The following is a 21,027-nucleotide window of genomic DNA, read 5'->3' on the forward strand; positions in this document are numbered from 1 at the left end:
AGCAGGGGAGAGACAGAGACAAAGACAGAGGATCTGAAGCAGGCTCTGCACTGTCCACAGAGAGCCCAATGCGAGGCTTGAACTCACAAACCGCGAGATCGTGACCTAAGCCAAAGTCAGATGCTTAACTGACTGAGCCGCCCAGGCTCCCCTATTTTTCATTTTAGTTCCAGTATATTTAATATACGGTGTTAGTTTCAGGTGTACAATGTAGTGATTCAACACTTCCCATCCATTATTCAGTGATCATCATGACAAGTGTGCTCTTAATCCCCATCACCTGTTTTATCCACCACCACCCCCAGCCACCTCCCCTCTGGGAACCATCAGTTTGTTCTATAGTTAAGAGTCTGTTTTTTGGTTTGTCTCTTTTTTCCCCCCTTTGTTCATTAGCTTTGTTTCTTAATTCCACATATGAGTGAAATCGTACAGTATTTGTCTTTCTCTGACTTATTTCACTTAGTATTATACCCTCCAGATCCATCTATGTTGTTACAAATGGCAAGATTTCATTCATTTTTATGGCTGAGTAATATTCCATTGTACATATATGCCTCCTCTTCTTTATCCATTCATCTATCAGTGGACACTTGGGCTGCTTCCATAATTTGCCTGTTGTAAGTAATGCTGCAGTAAACATGGGGGGGGCATATATCTTTCTGAACTGGTGGTTTCATATTCTCTGGGTAAATACCTAGTAGTGTGATTACGAGATCATAAGGTAGTTCTATTTTTAAGTTTTTGAGGAACCTCCATACTATTTTGCACAGTGGGCTGCACCAGTTTGCATTCCCACCAACAGTGCATGAAGGTTCCTTTTCCCTCCCCCCCATCCTCGCCAACACCTGTTTCATTGTTTCTTGTGTTGTTGATTTTAGCCATTCTGACAGTTGTGAGGTGATATCTCATTGTAGTTTTGATTTGCATTTTCCTGATGAGTAGTGACGGTGAGCATCTTTTCTTGTATCTTTGGCCATCTGGATCTCTTTTTTGGGGAAATGTCTGTTTATGTCTTCTGCCATTTCTTAATTGGATCATTGGTTTGGCATGGAGTTGTATGTAAGTTCTTTATATGTTTTGGATACTAATCCTTTGTCAGATATGTCATTTGCAAATATCTTCTCCCATTCAGTAGGTTGTCTTTTGGTTTTGTTGAGTGTTTCTTTCACTGTGAAGAAGCTTTTTAGTTTGATGCAGTCCCATTTGTTTATTTTTGCTTTTATTTCCCTTCCCTCAGGAGACATATCTAGAAAAATGTTGCTATGGCTGATGTCAGAGAAATTACTACCTGTGCTCTCTTCTAGGACTTTTATGGTTTCAGGTCTCACATTTTGGTCCTTAATCCATTCCGAGTTTGCTTTTGTGTGTGGTGTAAGGAAGTGGTCCAGTTTCGTTCTTTTGCATGTAGCTCTTCAGTTTTCTCAGAACCATTTGTTGAAGACACTTTCTTCTTCCCTTTGGATATTCTTTCCTGCTTTGTTGAAGATTAATTAACCAGGTAAGTGTGGGTTTATTTCTGGGCTTTCTATTCTGTTCCATTGATCTATATGTATGTCTATTTTTGTACCAGTACCATACTGTTTTGATCACTACAGTTTTGTAATATAACTTGAAATCTGGGATTGTGATACCTTCAGTTTTGTTCTTCTTTTTCAAGATTGCTTTGGCTTTCTGATTTGACTTCTACAGGAGGAGGCTTGGGCCTCCTTGTGGCCACATCTGGGGAATATGTACCCAATTCCCTGTTTCCTCTTCCTAGAAAGCCACTAATCTGGGTCTGAATACCCACTTCCAACGTGTGTTGGGGAAAGGATTCCCAATCCTAACAAGCAATGCTCAGGACACCAGCTGGGCATCTGACAATTCAACACACAACTCAGGAAACCCATTCACTTACTAGATTAGCAGTTTATTATAAAAGGGTTATAGCTCAGGAACAGTCAGATGGGGGAGATGTGGAGGACGAGCCATGGTAGCCATGCTCCCCAAGTACATCACTCTCCCCAAATCTCCACAAGGTCATCAACCTGGAAGCTCTCCAAACCCCTTCCCTTTGGGTTTTCAATGGAGGCTTCATTATACAGTCACGATGTGATTAGATCATTGGTCATTGGTGATTGAACTCAATCTCCAGCCCCTCTCCCCTTCCTGGGGGCCAGGGGCTGACACTGAAAGTTCCAACCGTCACTTGGTTAGTTCCCCAGGCCACCAGCCCCCATCCTTTGGTGAGGTCCAAAAGCCACCTTATTAACATAAACACCACTTTTGTGACTCTCATCACTTAGAAAGTTCCAAGGGTTTTCAGAGCTCTGTGCCAGAAAGGGGGACGGAAACCAATATAGATTTCTTATTATAAATCACCATTCACAATTATTAACAGCCACAGTCTCTCAGGGCAGAATACTGACACAAAAAAGTAGATATGGTGTTACACGGGAGTGAGGATTTATGAGAACAGAAATTACATCCTAGAGTTTAGCATGGCCTCCTTGAGCTGATGAGTGGGTCATTATTAATTAAAGATCCCTCAGTTTGAGATCCCTCAGTTTGGGTGGCTCAGTGATTTACATGCCTGACTCTTGGTTTCGGCTCAGGTCACAATCTCATGGTTCATGGATTCGAGCCCCACATCGGGCTCTGTGCTGACAGCATGGAGCCTGCTTGAGATTCTCTCTCTTTTTCTCTCTGCCCCTCCCCTGCTTGTTCTCTTTATCTCTCTCAAAATAAATAAACTTAAAAAAAAAATCCCTCAGTTTGAGACCCCTAGGAGCCTGCTTGTGGCTTGTTAATTCTCTCTCTGGCCATGTAAGCCTTTCCTTCCCTTGACAGGAGGAACATTCCTTAGCTCCCATGGAAGCTGCCCATTATCCAGAGGCCTGGCTTCTGCTTGAGTGAAACTGAACCCCTGCTGGCTTTCCTGGTTTTTTTTCAAACAGTGGAAGGACTCTGGTTTTCAGCTCCAGTAGATGAGCCCCTTCTCCTAAAGCGTCTTCACCTTTCCCTTGGTCTGGCCCAGGCAGCCCCCTGAATGCCCAAGTCACCTACTTAGCTAATTTTTTTTAAAGACTCGAACCTGTATCTCAGAGAATATACAGTCTGGTTGTCAAAGATAAATTAGAGCTGGTCCAGAAGATCTCCATTTCCAGCTGTTACATTTCTAAAAGATCTATGTGGGTTGGGGCTCCTGAGTGACTTAGTCTGTTAAGTGTCTGACTTCAGCTCAGGTCATGATCTCACGGTTCGTGGGTTCGAGCCTTGTGTTGGGTTCTGCACTGACAGTGTGGAGCCTGCTTGGGATCCTCTCTCTTCCTCTCTCTCTCTTCCCCTGCCTCTCTTTCTCTCTTAAAAACAAATAAACATTAATTTTTTAAAAAAAGATCCTACACTAGTCTTTGCTCACTCACACCCCCAAGGTGCAGACATCATAACAAAGCAGAAACAATCCCTATTTCCTGAGAATCCAATCTTTCTTCAGAGACTCTGGAAGCCCTTTCTGAACACTCTGATCATTTATTTTAAGGCGCATAGACAATAACCGTGGCCCGAAGCCAGATGGTAGACCATTTGCCTCGTCATAAAAAGAAAAAGGGTCTCTTTGGCATCGCTTTCTCCTGGACAAAATTTATCATTCCATAATGAGATATCATTTCTGAAGTGTACGTGATCCTGGGGGGGGACGGAGGCACAATGAGGCATATGTGGAAAATACTTCTCTGTGCTGCTGGCCTTGGCTGCCCATCAAAGCAGTCACGGGCATCGCTATGAGGTCTGCAGCTGTGGAGAGCTGATGTACCCCCACGAGAGAGCTCTGAAAGGGTGGGGTCCTGCGGAGGGGAAGCAAGAGACAGGGCTCAAATCTCTTTACACACCTGACAATCTCCTTTGACCCTAGAGAATCAACCTCAAGTGCCGGCACAGAAGTCCTTCTGGTTGACTGTTTTCCTCCACTCATGTGGTCCCAGAATCAGAGTCTGTCTTAGAGGCTTCAGGCAAATTTCGAAGATGCCAGGAATCGGAGGAAAAGGAATCCTCATTCCTCCAAACCTCCACGGACACCCATTTCTGTAATAATGGCACCTGACCCCCTTTAAGAGCAGTGGGTTCTGTCTTTCTTGGACGATACAGTCCCTCCTCTACAGACCGTGTATTGAAAAACCTTTAGGCAAGAGCCATGTTTAAAGTTTATTTATTATAGGGGCGCCTGGGCGGCTCAGTCAGTTGAGTGTCCCTTCAGCTCAGGTCATGATCTCACGGTTCGTGGGGTCGAGCCCCGCGTCGGGCTCTGTGCTGACAGCTCGGAGTCTGGAGCCTACTTTGGATTCTGTGTCTCCCTCTCTCTCTCTGCCCCTCACACTGCTCATGTTCTCTCTCTCAAAAATAAACATTAAAAGAAAAGTTTATTATTTTGGGGAGAGAGAGAGAGAGAGAGAGAAGAAGAAGAAGAAGGAGGAGGAGGAGGAGGAGGAGGGGCGGAGAGGGAAAGAAAGTGGATCCCAAGCAGGCTTGCATTGTCCGTGCAGAGCCCAATGTGGGGCTCGAACTCAGGACCGCTGAGCTGAAATCAAGAGTCGGATGCTTAAAAGCGCCCCTAGGCAAGGGCCACATTTAAACCCTACCTATTAACACAGGGATCACCTTGTCCCTTAGAAAATGGATTTTCCTTCCGTGTCTTCCAAGAGGGCATTAAGAGATGGTCTGTCCGCGAATTAAAAATAGCTCTCGGGCCATGCACTGAACAGGCTTGGGAGAAGATAAGCAAACAGGTCCTTTTCCACAAGCCGCTTCGTGGTCTCCTAGCCAAAAGGTACCCAGGACTCCAGCTATCTCCCTTAATCTTGGAATCTTAAATGTTTATGCAGAGAAAGTACAACTGACTCATTCATCCAGTTGCTTCCCGGGGGACGGGGGAGGGGGAAGCTCAGAGTCCAACATCCCCCGGGGGCCCGTGCCCAGAGCCGGCCCCTCGGGCATAGCCGGAGGATGATGTCAGGGCTTCCCAAAGTGGGTCCTTGTCACCGCACCCCCTGACGTGTGTCTCCGGGGACAATAGCCAGCACACCACACTCCAGCAACTCCCAGGGTGCCTCGTGCCCTGGGAGATTGGAGCAGAGGCCCAGGGTCACGGCACAAAGCGACAGACATGGTTATTCCAAAGACAGCCAGATAAGGTGACCTTTGTCCCCGTCCATGTGAGCCTGGCTTGAACCAGGAGGGAAGGAGTGACAGCAGCCTTTGCAGTGACTCCCAGCTCTGAAGGTCTTTGCAAAGCTGACCACAGGACAAGGTGCCTGCTGGGTGGGTCTTTTTAAATTTTTGATAACGGCCCCAACAAAAGCAGTCACAATCACCGCCAGGCTAGGAATTATTTAACCCTTGCCCATCAGGGACTGGGCTCAACCATTCACATGTTGTTCTGTTGTTTTAATCCTCAAATCCTTGAGAGGTTAACTCTGCCATTTCCGTTTTAGAGGTGGGGAAACTGAGGCTCCCAGAGGTGAAATCACTTGCCAGCAGAAACGCGATAGGGATGAGAAACCACCCTCGACGGTTCGAGTCCAGAAGTGAAGTTCTTACTGACCCTGCTGAGCAAACCCCACATACGTCATCTCAAAAGGACATCACTGCCTTTTCCTAGCAGAGCGTCTCAGCTGTTCAGTTTCTCCCGTGAGCAGAGGCCGAGTCGAGCGTGCACATGTGTGGACGCTCCTCTTCCATCCGGGTGGTCACAAATCCAAGCCACCGGCAGCCCTAAGACAGTGGTGATGGGGGAGGGTGGGGGGGGGAAAAGGCAGGGTCTTTGGGCCTGCACTGTAAGGAAGTGGTCCTCCTCACTGGCATATTCTGATTCTGATCTGACCCATGATGCTTTTTGGAAATCAGACATATCCAGAGTCCAGTTTGGGGCCTTAGCCATCACCTTATTGACTCCTTCAGGGTGTAAGTAACTGCCCTGTATGTAGTTGCATGGATGCACGTTGTCTTTGTGGATGTAAGCAGAAAACCTTGTGTTTTTTTTAATTTTTATTTATTTATTTTATTATTTTTTTTTTAAATTTTTTTTTCAACGTTTATTTATTTTTGGGACAGAGAGACAGAGCATGAACAGGGGAGGGGCAGAGAGAGAGGGAGACACAGAATCGGAAACAGGCTCCAGGCTCTGAGCCATCAGCCCAGAGCCTGACGTGGGGCTCGAACTCACGGACCGCGAGATCGTGACCTGGCTGAAGTCGGACGCCTAACCGACTGCGCCACCCAGGCGCCCCTATTTTTATTTATTTTTAAAATATTTTTAATATTTATTCATTTTGAGAGACAGAGTGTAAGTTGGGGCGGGGGGGGGGGGCAGAGAGAGAGCGGGACACAGAATCCGAAGCAAGCTCCAGGCTCTGAGCCATCAGCACAGAGCCCGATGCGGGGCTCGAACTCACGGATCATGAAATCATGACCTGAGCTGAAATCGGACGCTTAACCGACTGAGCCACCCCTTTATGAAGGCACCCCTTTATTTATTTATTTATTTTAAGAGAGAGAGAAAGCAGGGGAGAGGCAGAGAGAAAGGGAGAGAGAGAATCCCAAGCAACTCACGAACTGTGAGATCGTGACCTGAGCTGAAATCAGACGCTTAACCGACTGAGCCAACCCTTTATAAAGGCACCCCTTTATTTATTTATTTTGAGAGAGAGAGAGAGAAAGGGAGAGAGAGAATCCCAAGCAGGCTCCGCCCTGTCGGTGCAGAGCCCCCCACAGGACTCGAATTCAGGAACTGTGAGATCATGACCTTGAGTCAAAATGAAGAGTCAGACACTTGACCGACTGAGCCACCCAGGCTCCCCAAGCAGGAAAACTGCTTTAAATGATGGCTGTCACTTGATCAAGTAGACTTCTAGAAGCCGTGTCTCTCCAGGGATCGGCTCCCCAAATACTCGTCTCCCCTGGCTGGGGGATTTCTTCCTCACCCTTCCCACCACCACGCCGCTCTTTGCACAACTTCCCCTTTGCTCCCCCCATCGCGGTCAAGTGCGCCCTTTCCCCCCACCACCCCCCGTCTGTTGTCCTGTCCACAGCGGAGGTCATCTCAGGCTCAGCCCAACCCCACCTCCTCCAGGCATCTCCCTGGACGTCTCCACATTGCGGTCTCCTCCGTCTGTCCAGGACAGCACTCACCGGGTGGTCTGGTCCTTGACAGATGTCTCCCGTTGTGTCCCACAGTCTTCACGGCGTCCTATCCTATTTTGCTTCTGCTTCTCTGCTTCTCCTAAAGTGTGAAGGCTGGATGGGGACAAAATAATCGGGGAACGCTCCGTGCAGCATTCCCGACTCCTTTCCTCCGGACACCCGACTTTGAGACTTTTCCACGTTATTCTAGTGCCTCGCTCCAAGGTCACCAAATGCCAGATGTCCAAGTGGAAAGGGCAGGCTGAGGGATGAGTGGCAAGAACAGGGCTACCACAGTCCTCCCACCCAGGAAATCGTCATAAATGCCCTCCCCAGAATGTCCCACCTTCTCTGTCCTCACGGTCACGGTGTCACTAGGAGTCCCTCAGACCTCAAGAGCTCAAGTACAAGATGCTGTGGAACGTGGAGATATCCTTAGGTCACGTGTGCTGATAAAGGAGAGACATTGGCCATTCCCCACTGGGTGTTTCCTAAAGACTTACCACCCGATGGCTTCCAGGGAGGGTGATGGCTTTTGCCACCCCTCTGCTGGTGGCTCTGAGAGTCCACACTGCAGTCCTAGCTCAGTCCCTGTGCGCACTGAACACTGTGTGCCCTCCTCCACAAAGCAGTGGTGAGAAAACGCACCCTTCCTCCGACTTAGCGGTTGGAAGGCCTCGCGAAAGTTGGTGCTTTTTGTTACTGCGGCCACTAGTCAGCGAATGCCTGATACAAACTGCTGTTTTTATCGTTTGCTGTCACCCGGCTTGAAACAAAGTGGCATGTTGGACATAAGAAACCATCCTCTCTCTCTCTTTCCCCCTGCCCGCCTCTTGTTACATCTCCACTCAATGTCAGAATACTCGGCCAGCATTGTGGTTTGATGACCTTCCTCTGGTGCATGCATATTTGGGGGGGGGGTGCTTGGTGTGGGTGCAGGTGAGATGGTGGGGGGCCCCCGGGGGTGGGGGAGGGAGACTTTGTCTCATGAAGGATCAGACCGCATGGAGAAGCTCTGTGCCCATTTAGACTGAGGAAAACGTGGAGGGAATATAATAAAACTTTTGGGTGGAGGATCCTGTTGGGCAGAAAAGCCTGGGTCCCCCAAGGGGCTAAACACACTCACAGGCAGGGCTCTCTGAGCTTGGAAATGGAGTCGGCTCAAGGCATGTGCCGAGCAGAGCCAGTGAAATGCTGTGATTTCTGGGGTGGAGTAGGCTCAACACCCCCCACCACCCTCCCATGTGTATCTGGCCCTCAATGACATACGTAAGCCTTTTAACAGGGACAAAGCCTTTAATTTCTACCAATAGAAGTAGGACTTGAAAAAATGTTTTCATTGTTTAACTTTTTATTTATTTTTGAGGGGGAAGGGAGGGGCAGAGAGAGAGGGAGACACGGAATCCAAAGCGGGCTCCAGGCTCTAAGCTGTCAGCACAGAGCCCAACGCGGGGTTTGAACTCACAAACTGTGAGATCATGACCTGAGCCGAAGTTGGATGCTTAACCGACTGAGCCACCCAGGCACCCCCAGGACTTGAAGTTTCAATGACAAATGTTTGTTTGCAGAGCCCAGGGTTTGCTGTGAGAGAAGGAAACGAAGGTGGTGAGCTAACTCTGGACTCTTAAAATAGACCAGAGTCCTGAAGGGGGGTGGGGAGAGAGTGACCCCGGACCTCAGAGAGAAAAGTTGCCATTTATCAAATACCCGGGAAAACCCCTCTGTTAGAAAACAAATGGGTCGCTGACACTAAGACCCAAAAAAGCTAGCATTTCTTTCTTGCAGGTGATATGTAGACAGCTGTTTTCTATTACTCTCTGTACTTTTTTATTTCAAAGAATTTTTTATTGCTTAAAAAAAAGGACACCTCTGAAAATAGAAGTTGAAAAATTAAAGTTTCCAGTAATACAATGACATACTGGGTAGCTGTTACCAAAAATGCATATATATATTTTTTAATTGAGGATGATCTCTGTGTGCTCCCACGGAAAGGACTCTAAGTAACGTAGCGTGAATAAGCAAGTTTCAGAAGACCTATGTGACCGGTCCTACCAATGTGAAGTGCTTTGCATGTGTGTGTGTGCTTTGTTATACGTACAGAACTAAATCTAGAAGAGGCAGGCGATCACGAGCAGGAAGCAGAATGAATGTGTACGTGTGAATGTGGCTCATAAGTATCCGTTACATTTACATTTACAATCATAGGAAGGCAATCATGATTTTGTCAACAAGTCTTGCAGCTGGGGATGGTCCCCAAGTCCTTCCAGGTTTTTGGAGTACCCCGGGGGCGGGGAGATGGGGGTGGGGTCAGCAACTGGAATTTCCAGCCACCCTGTCCTTGTCCTGCTCTTTCCTGATTTGCCACTTGGATGTCTGAGTGAGGGTCCGTGACAGGTGCCGGCGGTGGGGGGTGATGACAAGTCCCAAACCACACGTGTTCCATTTCGTGTAGCTCCTTGCTGCCTTTGCAATCTCTGCCGTGAAAGCTCTCCTCTCTTATCTGCACAAAGCAGGAGTCAAAAGTTCTCGTCCGTGTGATTGCAGAATACCGGGCTGGGAAACTTCCTGATAATACCGAAATGATTCCTTCAGAAGAGCCGCGCCTGGGATGGGCTCCAAAGCACTATGTGGCCTGAGCACGTTCTGTGCTGTGCAGCTGGATGATGAACCGGATGCAATTCGGCAATTTAAGAAAAGAAAAGGGGGGGGGGGAATGTATAAAGATATCATCATATCCCACCTGGCTTGGTAGCCCCCCTCCCCATGCTTATGAGCCTGAGCCCCTCCAAAGACCACGCAGACGGCCAAGGAAGTGATGGGTCCACAATAGACACGGAGCTAGGAGGTAGACAAAGAAAATCCAAAGAAAGAGAGAGAGAGAGAGAGAGAGAGAGAGAGAGAAAGAAAGAGAAAAAGAAGGAAAGAAAGGGAAAGAAAGAAAGAAAGAAAGAAAGAAAGAAAGAAAGAAAGAAAGAAAGAAAGAAAGAAGAGAAAGAAAGGAAAGAAAGAAAGAAAAGGAAAGAAAAAAAAGGAAAGAAAGGAAAGAAAGAAAGAAAGAAAGAAAGAAAGAAAGAAAGAAAGAAAAGAAAGAAAGAAAGAAAGAAACAGACCCCACTGCAGTTTCTAAGACACATTTGTGGCTTTTATAAACGGCAGCGCGTTCGTTGAAAGCGGCCTTGTGCCACCGGTGACCTTAGCTAATGCTGACGTTCAGGAATTTAAACTTGGGAGCGGCCCCAGCATATCCTGTTCTAAAACCTGAGGGCCATGGGCATTCTCCCACACTGCGTTCTCCTTTGGCCTCATTCTGTATCCAGTGGTCTCTTTCTTTCCATCGTCTTCCCTGATTTCGTTTCAAAAAGCTATGGGTTTCACGTAGAAAACTGCATGCGGGGTGCCTGGGTGGCCCAGCTGTCGAGCATCCGACTTGATTTCGGCTCAGGTCGTGGTGCCAGGGCCATGGGATCGAGCCCCGCGTTGGGCTCCTCACTGAGCGTGCACCCTGCTCTCTCGCGCGCGCTCTCTCTCTCTCTCTCTCTCTCCCTCTCCCTCCCTGTCCCTCCCCTGTGTGTGCTCTCTCACAAAAATAAATAAATAAAAACATTGTTTTAAATATGCATACGTCACACATCCTTCCCTCCAGACGCGTCACATTTATAAATGCGGGTCCCCATTTGGAGTAAACGCATGAGAAACCACATCATTGAAAAACCTGTCTTCACTCTTACCTTGAACTAGAAACAGAGCAAAGGAGATAGATCCGTGCCCCTGACAGGGACGACAAGTTGAAGTGTTTCCCGAAAGCCCTGTGGTCAGCGTCTGACCCCCTTCTTGGATTTCACCCCATCAGGTAACCAGGTGAGTCTCTCCAAATCTGCAGATGCCTTTGCCTTCGAGGAGGACAGCAGCAGTGATGGGCTTTCTCCAGACCAGACTCGAAGCGAAGACCCCCAGGGCTCAGCAGGATCCCCAGCGGACACCAAAGCTTCGGAGACCCCGTTAGCAGGTCCTGCTCTGGGGGCAGTCCAGGTAAATAAACCGCACCTCAGCCCGTCGTGTCTTTGTGGTCCTCAAGGCACACTGCCACCTTTGGTTTCGCATAGAGACCCCAGTATGTCCCTGGATGGTGCTTCAGATGGGTGCCTCTTCTTACCCGATCTGGTCCGGGGATCCGTGTAGGGGGGGCAAAGCCTCCAGAAAACACCGAACGAGGAGCCTCTCGGGGCTGTACCCTTTGGCTTACTTGGCTACTCCGCCAAGTAGATGCCTACTATCTCCCAAACTTACGCGCGAGGCTAAAAGAGGCTCTCTGCCGTCAGGTGACTCACCAGTCATCTCCTGGATAGAATGTGCCAGCGCAGGCTTCTGGCTTCAAAGCCCCACGGACTTCCCTGAGTATATTCTCTGCATGGTCCGGGGGGAGGGGAGACCAGGAAGTGCCGACAGGCTGCAAAGCAGGGGGCCCCCCCGAGGTGCATCTACAGTTAGCGGGTTTCTGCCTGCCACACCACTGCAGGGTCCGCGTCCAGCCCAGCCCAGCCCGAGAACAGCAGTCCCCCCTCCCTTTCTGGACCAATCCACAAACACTTGGGCCACGAGGCATGTATATTGCAAATACTGTTCAAAAACACATTTTATGAGAAAACTAATTAACAGCGGCTAGCGCTAGGCATTTCCCAAGCGTTTCCTTTGGGATGCCCCACTGTTCTCCAGGCGGGTAGCATCCATGTGCCTTCTGATGGAGGGGGGACCCGGGCTCTGTGAGGCCGAGCCCCTGTGTGGTCTCCAGACGCTGCAGATTCCCAACCCCCCTGGAGCTTTTGCTTCTAGAAGCCGCACAGAGGCTGGATGGGGGCTGCCCTCAGCCTAGCATGATGGTATTCACGCAGACCCAAAGAGGAGATGTGTGTGGACACACACACACACACACACACACACTGTTCCGGAACCCGTGTTACTCGCTGGTCATCATCATGCCCTTCTTCACGCACCTGCCGAGGAGAAGTGGGAGAAAGATAACAAGGAGAGCCGAAACACCCAGGCGTGTGTCCCGCGTGGGTTTGTAAGCAACGCGTGTTCCCTTCCCCTGCGCGCGGCGGCTGGGCTTTGCCGCCTGGCTTCTCCAACAACAGCAGACAGCAGTTTGGATCGCTTCTGGCTGTGGTTCCGATGGCAAATTCCTCAGCTTCTGACTTAAGAACGGTTTGAGGAGAAGACGAGTTCTTTTCTGCTTCACCCAGTTCGAAGAGGACGAGCCGGGGGGGGTGATGCCGGGCCGGGTGCAGAAATCACTCTGCGATCGTACCCAGCGGCCCCGCTGAGCAGAGAAGGACACTGAGGCTCCAGAGGAAAGGATTCTGCAGAGGTTTTTCGGGCGCCGGGGCTCAGGAAAGGATGGGGAGGCTGCAGGGGGAGGTCGTGAGCGGCACCCTGTCCCTTTCTGTCACAGCATCGGGTGGCAGGAGAGGGACAGAAGATGATCACTCTTTTTTCCAAGTTCTCAGCATCCTGGAACACGTCTCTCAGAAAGGTTGTCCGTGACACTACATGCACACCCCCCCCGACACACACACATATATATACACACACCTACATATACACGTGTGCTCATAAGGAACTATACATAAGCACACAGATACCACACACATATACACACACTTTCTTTACACACATACACATCAATGTACATAAACACATATACACAGACATGCAGACACATGCATACATATTTACACATACCCACACATATACGCATGCACATACCTATGCATGTATGCACACACATCTACACACGCATAGACATATATGGACAGACACACACGTATATACAGACCCACAAAAACACACACACGGCACACACAGATGAACACACAAATGTGTACACGCAGACATATGCACACATGCACACAGACAAACACGTATACCCAGAAACACACACACACGCATGCACACACATTTTCCCTCCCATCCGCTAACCCCCTTTTTATCATTTTTTGGGCCCTACTTTCCGCCGAAATGCCCACACCCACTTCTCCCTCCTCCTTTTTTCTTCAGTCCCGTTATCAAGTCCAACAGGTAGACCTTGTCACAGGTGGAACTCTCACAGGGTTGACCAGCCGTCTGAGTTTTGGGTTGGCCTAGAACAGGCCATTTCTATACCTGTTTTCTGGAGGAATTATTGACGATGACCCCCTTATCTCTCAACAGTGACCTCAGTTGGTTGACAAATCATATATATATATAAAATCATGATATCATGGCCCCTCTACTTTATTTCTACATTTTTTCCTCCTGCATCCTAATATTGCTAAAATTTGGATTTCAGGATCATTCTTCTGGCTCGGAAAATGACAAGAATGACTCAGCCTCACAGCTCAGCAACCAGTCAGACGCGGGCAAGCAAGGGCTTGGGACCCTGGGCCCCTCCAGTGCTGGGCACACTGCTGTGAAGGTAGGGATGGGCCAGCAGGGGGCAGAGCTCTCTGAGTTTAGTGTGGCAATGTGGGGGGAGTCACAGGGACCCCTGTGTAGGCTCAGTCCACCGGGAACATCACGAGTCAGGAGAGGAGAAAGGGGCCTTCTGCGTGCATGGTCCAAGAGTCGGTTCGCTGTGCAAACGTAGCACGGGTCTTCCGTGTAGAGGAGAAACCTGTGAGCTGTGAGCTCGCGGTTGTCTGGGGTCACAGGTCAGCCAGCATGGGCCTGACTTAAAAGACTTCATCGGGCCAGCCTCGAGACAGCCACAGCAGGTCGAAAGGCACACAGGGTTTACACATGCCATCAGACAGGTAGAGGGGAGTTGGGTTTTATGCAGGGGAAGCAGGTCTGAGGGCTTACGTAACGTAAGGCTCAAATCACCTAAGCCAATCTCCCTCTGGAGAGAAAGATAAAGGGCGGGGTCGCCTTCACAGTAGACTAATAACTATAAGCATTATAGCAGATTCTCGGTTAAATCTTCCCATTATAGCTAATGGTTCACAGAAGGCTCTCTCCTCTTTCCAATTAACTGCCTGCTAACGATCACTGGGTTTTGTCGCTAATCATAATTTATCCCAAATAGCTTCTCTAGGGTCACCACTTAATGAGAGCGGAGATGTCTCTTATGAAATATCTGTTAAGAGAGCATAAGAATCAGCGTTTAAAGTAACAGCCCCGGGTCCCTTCTACCGCATATACACAAAAGAGGTTCTCGTGTTCCAGGTGGACGGCAGGCATTTCCGCTTCCCTGTAAATCTCCCTAAACCTCGCTAGAAAGCCACTCCCTACGTAGCTGAAATCTTACTGGCCATTCACTCAGATTCAACAGCCTTGGAAATTACAGGGCCGTTGATAGGTTTTGTTCATTGCAGGTGGAGGAAGGAGGTGGTTCACATTATCTATACCTTTGTGCCCAAGGAGAAATTTTATTACTATTTCTACCAGCGTAGTTAAGTGTTGCATAGGTCAGATGCGCACTGCCTTCAGCCTCACTGTGCTAAGGAAATGTGACGGTTGCCCAGAGGGAGGACAGGTCAATTTCAGTGAAGAGCAGGACTGATGGGCAGCGGATCCAATGGGACTGGTTGTGTATGTGAGAGCCAACATCCCTGCTGGGTTGGTCAGTGCCTGTGAATTCTCAGTTGTTCGACGTTCATTATCTCTACCTTAGGAAGATGCTAGAGGGCTTCTCAAAGAAGGAAGTGGGCAAGCTGGGGGGAAGACATCTGTGCCTTATTGGCTTTGTAAGGTCCATTGGAGGCCACTGAAAGAATGTACCAGAATTCTCTGAAAACTGTCCAGCCCTATGTAAGGGAAAGGTGTTCTCAGTGCAGGCTCCTTGAAGATATATATCAGAGATGAATAAAATAGGATTCCTGTTCTCAAGAAGCCTGTAGTCTAATTGGGTCACAGCCACCACTAACCCATATAGTGTTTTGAGCAGGTAAGAAACGTACCATAAGGGACTTGAGTAGACATTTCTCCAAAGATAAGGAAATTGCCAGGGTGCCTGGGCTGTCTCAGTCAGTTAAGCGTCTGACTCTTGATTTCAGCTAGGGTCCTGATCTCAAGGTTCATGGGTTCGAGCCCCACATCAGGCTCTGTGCTGAGAGAGCAGAGCCTGCTTGGGATTCTGTCTCTCCCTCTCTCTGTGCCCGAACCCGTGCTCGTGTGCACTCTCTCTCTCCCTCAAATAAACTGGAAAAAAAATTTTTTTAAGAAAAGAAAGAAATTGCCAATAAGCACCTGGAAAGGTGTCGAGTGTCCCTGGCCATCCAGTGACACTGTGTGTGCATATGTCTGCGTGTACACATTTGTGTGTTCATCTGTGTGTGCCATGTGTGTCACTGGCCATCAGGGAAATGAAACTCAAATTCACAACAAAATACCACTTCATGCCCACCAAAATGGCTCTAGTGAAAAAACAGTAAATAACAAGTGTTGATGAGGCTGTGGAGATTGGAGAGCTCTTGCACATGGCTGGTGGCAACGTAAAATGGTGCGTCCGCTGTGGAAAATAGCTTGGTGGTTCCTCAGAAAATTAAACGTTGAATTGCCCTATGACCCAGAAATCCCTCTCCTTGGGTGTATGTCCAAAAAAAAATGGAAAATGGGTGTCCCAGCAAAATCTTGTACATGAATATTCATGGCAGGACTATTCACAACATTCAAGAGTCGGAATGAAGTCAAATGTCCATGAGCTGAAGGATGGATAAGTTCGTGGTATATCCAGAGGGATGAAGTCCTGAAAATATGATGCTTAAGTGAAAGAAGCCAGACACAAAAGGCCACATACTGTATGATTCTGGGTGTTTTTTTTTTAATGTTTATTTATTTTGAGAGAGAATGCGAGAGTGTGGAAGGGGCAGAGAGAGAGAGAGAGAGAGAGAGAGCAGGGTGGGACAGAGAGAGAATCCCAAGCAGGCTCCAGTACAGAGCCCAACACAGGGCTCGATCCCACAAACCATGAGATCATGACCTGAGCTGAAATCAAGAGTCAAGACGCTTAACCAACTGAACCCCCCCAGGCACTCTCCCGGTGTATGAAATATCCTGAATAGGCAAATCCAGGCAGACAGAAAGCAGGCGAGTGGTTTCTGGGGACCGCACCAAGGAGAAAATGGGGAGTGACTGCTTAGTGGGTATGGGGTCTCCTGGGGGTGATGAAAACGTTCTGGAACTATATAGTGATGACCTTCACACAACAGTGTGAATTGTATACTTGTGAATTGTGGTAGTTACTGGGGCGATTTGTAGGTTACTTGTGCTTTACCACAATACAAAGAAGAGGTTCCTGTTTCTTGGGTGGCCAGCGCCCCCATCAGGGCCAGCAGTGTAGGAAGCAGGACTCCAGTCTCCCCCACCCCCGGGGCAGGGTGTGCCGTGGTGCGGCCATTATCAGACAGCCTCAAAGTGCTGCCTGACACCTGCAGGTGAGAGAGAGCACTGTGAGCTGGGACAGGCTTCCCAGGTGAGCCGGGGTATGAGCCCCCCGGGGAGAATGGGCAGGACTTAGTTAGCAGGTGCAGGATGGAGTTGCAGACAGCAGGAAATTGCCAGGCAAAGGCGGGGGAGCCCGGTAAGCTTCGGGGTGGGGAGGGGTCCAGCAGTTCAGTGAACTGTCTTGGGCAGATGAGGGTTTGGTCTTCGTCTCGCAGGGCAGGACCCGCAAACTGATTGTCGCGGGGGTGGTTCGTTGTGGGACAGGCCCAGTGCGTGAGCAGGTTTCCCTCAGGATGCCTTCTTGGAGGGGCACCTGGGTGGCTCAGTCCGTTGAGCATCCAACTCTTGATTTGGTCATGAGCTCACGGTTGGTGAGTTCGAGCCCCACGTTGGGCTCTGTACCGCTAGTGTGGAGCCTGCTTGGGATCCTCTCTCTTCATCCCCCTCTCTCTGCCCCTCCCTGGGGCTCGCTCTCTCTCTCTCTCTCTCTCTCTCTCTCTCTCTCTCAAAATAAATAAATAAACTTAAAAAAAAAAAAAAAGAATGCCTTCTTGCAAAAAAAAGTCACGTACTCTTGAGCCACGGGCCGGACCATTCCCTGGGTTTTATATCCACCTCTGCTTTAGAAAGATATGCTCCCCTCCCATTGGCCAATGGTTCGTTTTCTGTTTTCTACCTAGAACCAAAAAAAAAAAAAAAAAAAAAAGGAAAGAAAAATGAACTTGCGACCTCAGGATGTTCTGGCTTCCAAAAAGTATGAAACTATACAGTTCCATGGAGTCAGAGTTCCGTGGGGACAATAGCCTTTGCCCTCCACTCTCCAGAGAAAATGGTCCAATTTGAGTAACTTCCGGAATGTTCCGCGTCCCTGTACAACAGTGGCCTGGAGAAAAAGTTCCCCACCCCTGACTTACCGGCAAGACCAGCCTTGCAGAGTCCCAGGACGAGGTGGGAACAGAAGCCAGGCTGGAGCAAAGCAGGGCCCAGCTGATTGCTGGAGCCCTGCAGAAATTCTCCCAGGGCAGAAGGCTGATTGATTAGTTAATTAGAATGCTAATCGATTAAGGAGAAATGGCGCCACGCAGCACAGGGGAATGCTTGTTCTCATTAGCTATGACTTTCCGAGAGAAGACGCCACCTTGAGAAAACACCGAAGGGGCTTCGGTGGTGGGACGTGTGGCCTCAGAGACTTGCAGGTTGTAGGCTCCTTCCGATGGGTCACTTTCAGATGTGTGCTTTGTGGTTAAAATGGGGACGCTGCCCAGTGGGAACCTGCCTGCCGGCTATTTGGGAGCCCCCTCTTCTGGACACCGCTGGTACTACACTTCCCCTGCACTGTTTGCCCAAAGCCTCAGGATGCTTTTATCGTGACTTCCCGGTTCTCCGTTTCAATCTTCTGTAATAAAGTCAGGGCTTGAAAATTAAGATTTTTTTTTCAGCTGATCACTGTATGGACTACCTTTTGCAGGTTACAGGCATAATCACAGTGTCCTTTTGAGACCTGTTACTATTTCACTGGTATCTTTCAGCGTCCTTGCATCGGTCCCTGAGAGGAAAACAAAGAACATTTTCCCCAACTTTCAGGGGAAAGTAACAGAGATGCGGCAAAGTAATTGTACCATGTTCAGAAATTTGTCGTAGCTTCCTAGCCTGTAGCTTTAACTCATTTCGGTGCATCTGAGTCATGTGCTGCGATGGGTAGCTTCTAGAAGGGTCCCCGTGGGTGGTTAACCCTTCTCACGGTAAGTCAGGAATCATTATTCCAGAAGGTGTCACTTCCTGGCCTTATATCAGTATTTGGGGAAAGTATTGGTGGAAAGGGGACTCTATCTTACTTTTTCATCCAAAGCAGCAAAAATCCACATTGTGGATTTTTGAGGACAGGTTTAATTTCATCCAGGATGATGTTACTTTTCTATTAAGTTTATATATTTATCTTGAGAGAGAGAGAGAGAGAGAAAGAGAGAGAGAACCAGCAGGGGAGGGGCAGAGAGAGAGGAGAAAGAGAATCCAATGCAGGGCTGAAAATCATGAACCTTGAGATCATAACCTGAGCCAAGTCAGACCCACCCAGGAGCCCCCAAAGTGATGTGATTCATAAGTCAATTTACTGAAGCACTTTACTAAACGTGATTTCGGGTACACATTTGAAGGAACTTTCTTATGACTCCATCTCAAGATGAGATCGTATCCTTTCTTTTTTTTATTAAGTTTTTCTAAATTTGATTTTGAGAGAGAGAGCGAGACAAGAGCACGAGCTGGGGAGGGGCAGAGAGAGAAGGGACAGAGAATCCGAAGCAGGCTCCAGGCTCTGAGCTGTCAGCACAGAGCCCGACGTGGGGCTCGAACCCACAAAACGTGAGATTCTGACCTGAGCCAAAGTTGGACGCTTAACTGACTGAGCCACCCAGGCGCCCCGAGATCGTATCCTTTCTTAGACCACCTGTTGGTTTTAGCTTAGGGAAGCCTCCTCACCAAAACATAGGCTTACTTACATCTTCCTCTGCGCTGGGAAGGAAATGCTCCTGGAGCCCCTTCCAAGATTCACGACCCTCCTTCTAGAGTGATACACCTGTAGTAGTTCTGTTGGATAAACACCTTAATGCCCCCAGGATCTCTGTGCATGGTGCCTCTGCTGTGTTGTATTTGTGGGATCCAAGAAAGCCCATCAAACAGACCCCCTTCGTGATCTACCCATGACGTCAAGCCACCCCCACCCCCACCCCCTAAAGCACGTGCCGTTTCTCCACCCCCCTCTGCAGTCCAAGTCCTTGAGCGACAGTAAGAACCGCCACAAAAAGCCCAAGGACCCCAAGCCCAAGGTGAAGAAGCTCAAATATCACCAGTACATCCCCCCAGACCAGAAGGCCGAGAAGTCGCCTCCGCCCATGGACTCCGCCTACGCCCGGCTGCTGCAGCAGCAACAGCTGTTTCTACAGCTCCAAATCCTCAGCCAGCAGGAACAGCACCGGCTCAGCTACCCTGGGATTCACCAAGCTCAGCTCAAGTAAGTTGGGAGAGCCTGGCGGGGGGTGGCGGCGATGGGCAGAGGTCAGCTGGCGAGGGCTTGTGTGTGTCTGAGGCACCTGCCGGGCCGGCACTGGGATGCCCCGTGAGTCCGGGATTGTACCGGGTCCTCGTCAGGTGGGTGTAGAATGGGACTCCGTGGAGAACCCGTGCCCACGTCTTCAGGAACCTGAGGCTGGGAGGAAGCAAAGAAATCAGTGCCCCGGTGAAGGGAACTGGGACAAGAGAAGAGATTAGCACTCTCAGACTGAATGGTGAAACAGAGAGGAGAAACCATGGGAGAATGGTTTTGTTTTGTTTTTTTAATAATTGATTTTTTTTTAAGTTTATCCATTTATTTTTGAGAAAGAGAGAGCAGGGGAGGGGCAGAGAGGAAAGAGAGAGAGAGAGAGAGAGAGAGAGAGAGAGAGAGAGAGAGAGAGGATCCCAAGCAGGCTCCACGCTGTCAGCGCAGAGCCCGACATGGGGCTCGAACTGACGATCACGAGATTGTGACCTGAGCCAAAACTGAGAGTCGACGCTTAAGAGACTGAGCCACCCAGGTGCCCCCATAAGAACGGTTGGTTGAATTCACTCAGCCCTTATGCTTTAGGAAGCAACAGCGCTGAGCGACTCCTGGACTCCTGGACTCCTGAAGATTGACTCCTGGACCCTGATGGGGGCGTGTGACCTCACTGTGGGTCACCGTTTAAATGGGCACCCCTTTCAACTCTACAGGTGGGACATAGGTTCCCTCACCTGTCTCTGTTCAGCGTCCGATCAGGTTGGCAATGATGCTGAGTGCTGAATACAGTCATGCTCTACAAGGCATGATGGTGCCCCCACGGGACAGTGCACCTGCTCAACCATAGGTGGACACGTCCTCTCCCCTCGGCCAAAGTCTCTACCACTCCCTCCTGTCTCCCCAGAACTCAGCTGGAGCTCACTTGCCACGTGTCATGGAGCCTGTACTCTTGTCTTCCTCACCCAGCCTCTTCTGCCGATTTATTAGTTGCCCAATCCTTGCCGGCAATTAGCTTGTGACCTGATCTCAATGCAAGTTGCCCAATCAGGGCTCTGGCCACCCCGTTCCAATGTGCTGGGGAGGCTTTCCCCACATCGCCAAGCTCCGGCCGGGTGCCCTACCGTTCCACTCAATTCTGGCATTGTCTACCTAGAGATAGCATCAGATCCCACAGGTTAAGGGCTCAGTTCTACAAGACTTCCCAGCCTCCTCCCCCCCACTTCAGATACCAATTGCAAGTCTAGAAGTTGTGACCTGGGCTTCTGGTTGACCCGGCTATAGGTCAGAGGCTTCCATGACTTCCTCCTTGGGTTCGATTAATTTGTTGGAGTGGCTCACAGAAATCAGAGAAACAGCTTATTTACTAGATCATTGGCTTATTGTAAAAGGATAGAACTCAGAAGCAGGCAAAATGAAGAGGT

The 21,027-nt window shown here is 49.2% G+C and overlaps 1 protein-coding gene across 5 annotated transcripts in view; it reads left to right on the forward strand.

Moving 5' to 3' along the window:
- MYOCD (myocardin) overlaps window positions 1–21,027 on the forward strand; it is a 112,621-nt gene that overhangs the window by 65,771 nt on the left and 25,823 nt on the right. For 4 of the 5 annotated variants that reach the window (XM_006939797.5, XM_019817188.3, XM_045044235.1 and 1 more), the window contains 3 exons: window positions 11,006–11,184; window positions 13,481–13,606; window positions 19,338–19,582. In XM_006939797.5, coding sequence (XP_006939859.3) covers window positions 11,006–11,184; window positions 13,481–13,606; window positions 19,338–19,582 — 550 coding nt within the window. The remainder of the gene's footprint in view (window positions 1–11,005; window positions 11,185–13,480; window positions 13,607–19,337; window positions 19,583–21,027) is intronic. The other variant, XM_011288833.4, reaches the window with a different exon arrangement.

The sequence above is a fragment of the Felis catus genome, chromosome E1 (genome assembly GCF_018350175.1).
Source record: "Felis catus isolate Fca126 chromosome E1, F.catus_Fca126_mat1.0, whole genome shotgun sequence".
In the NCBI taxonomy this organism is placed as follows: Eukaryota; Metazoa; Chordata; class Mammalia; order Carnivora; family Felidae; genus Felis; species Felis catus.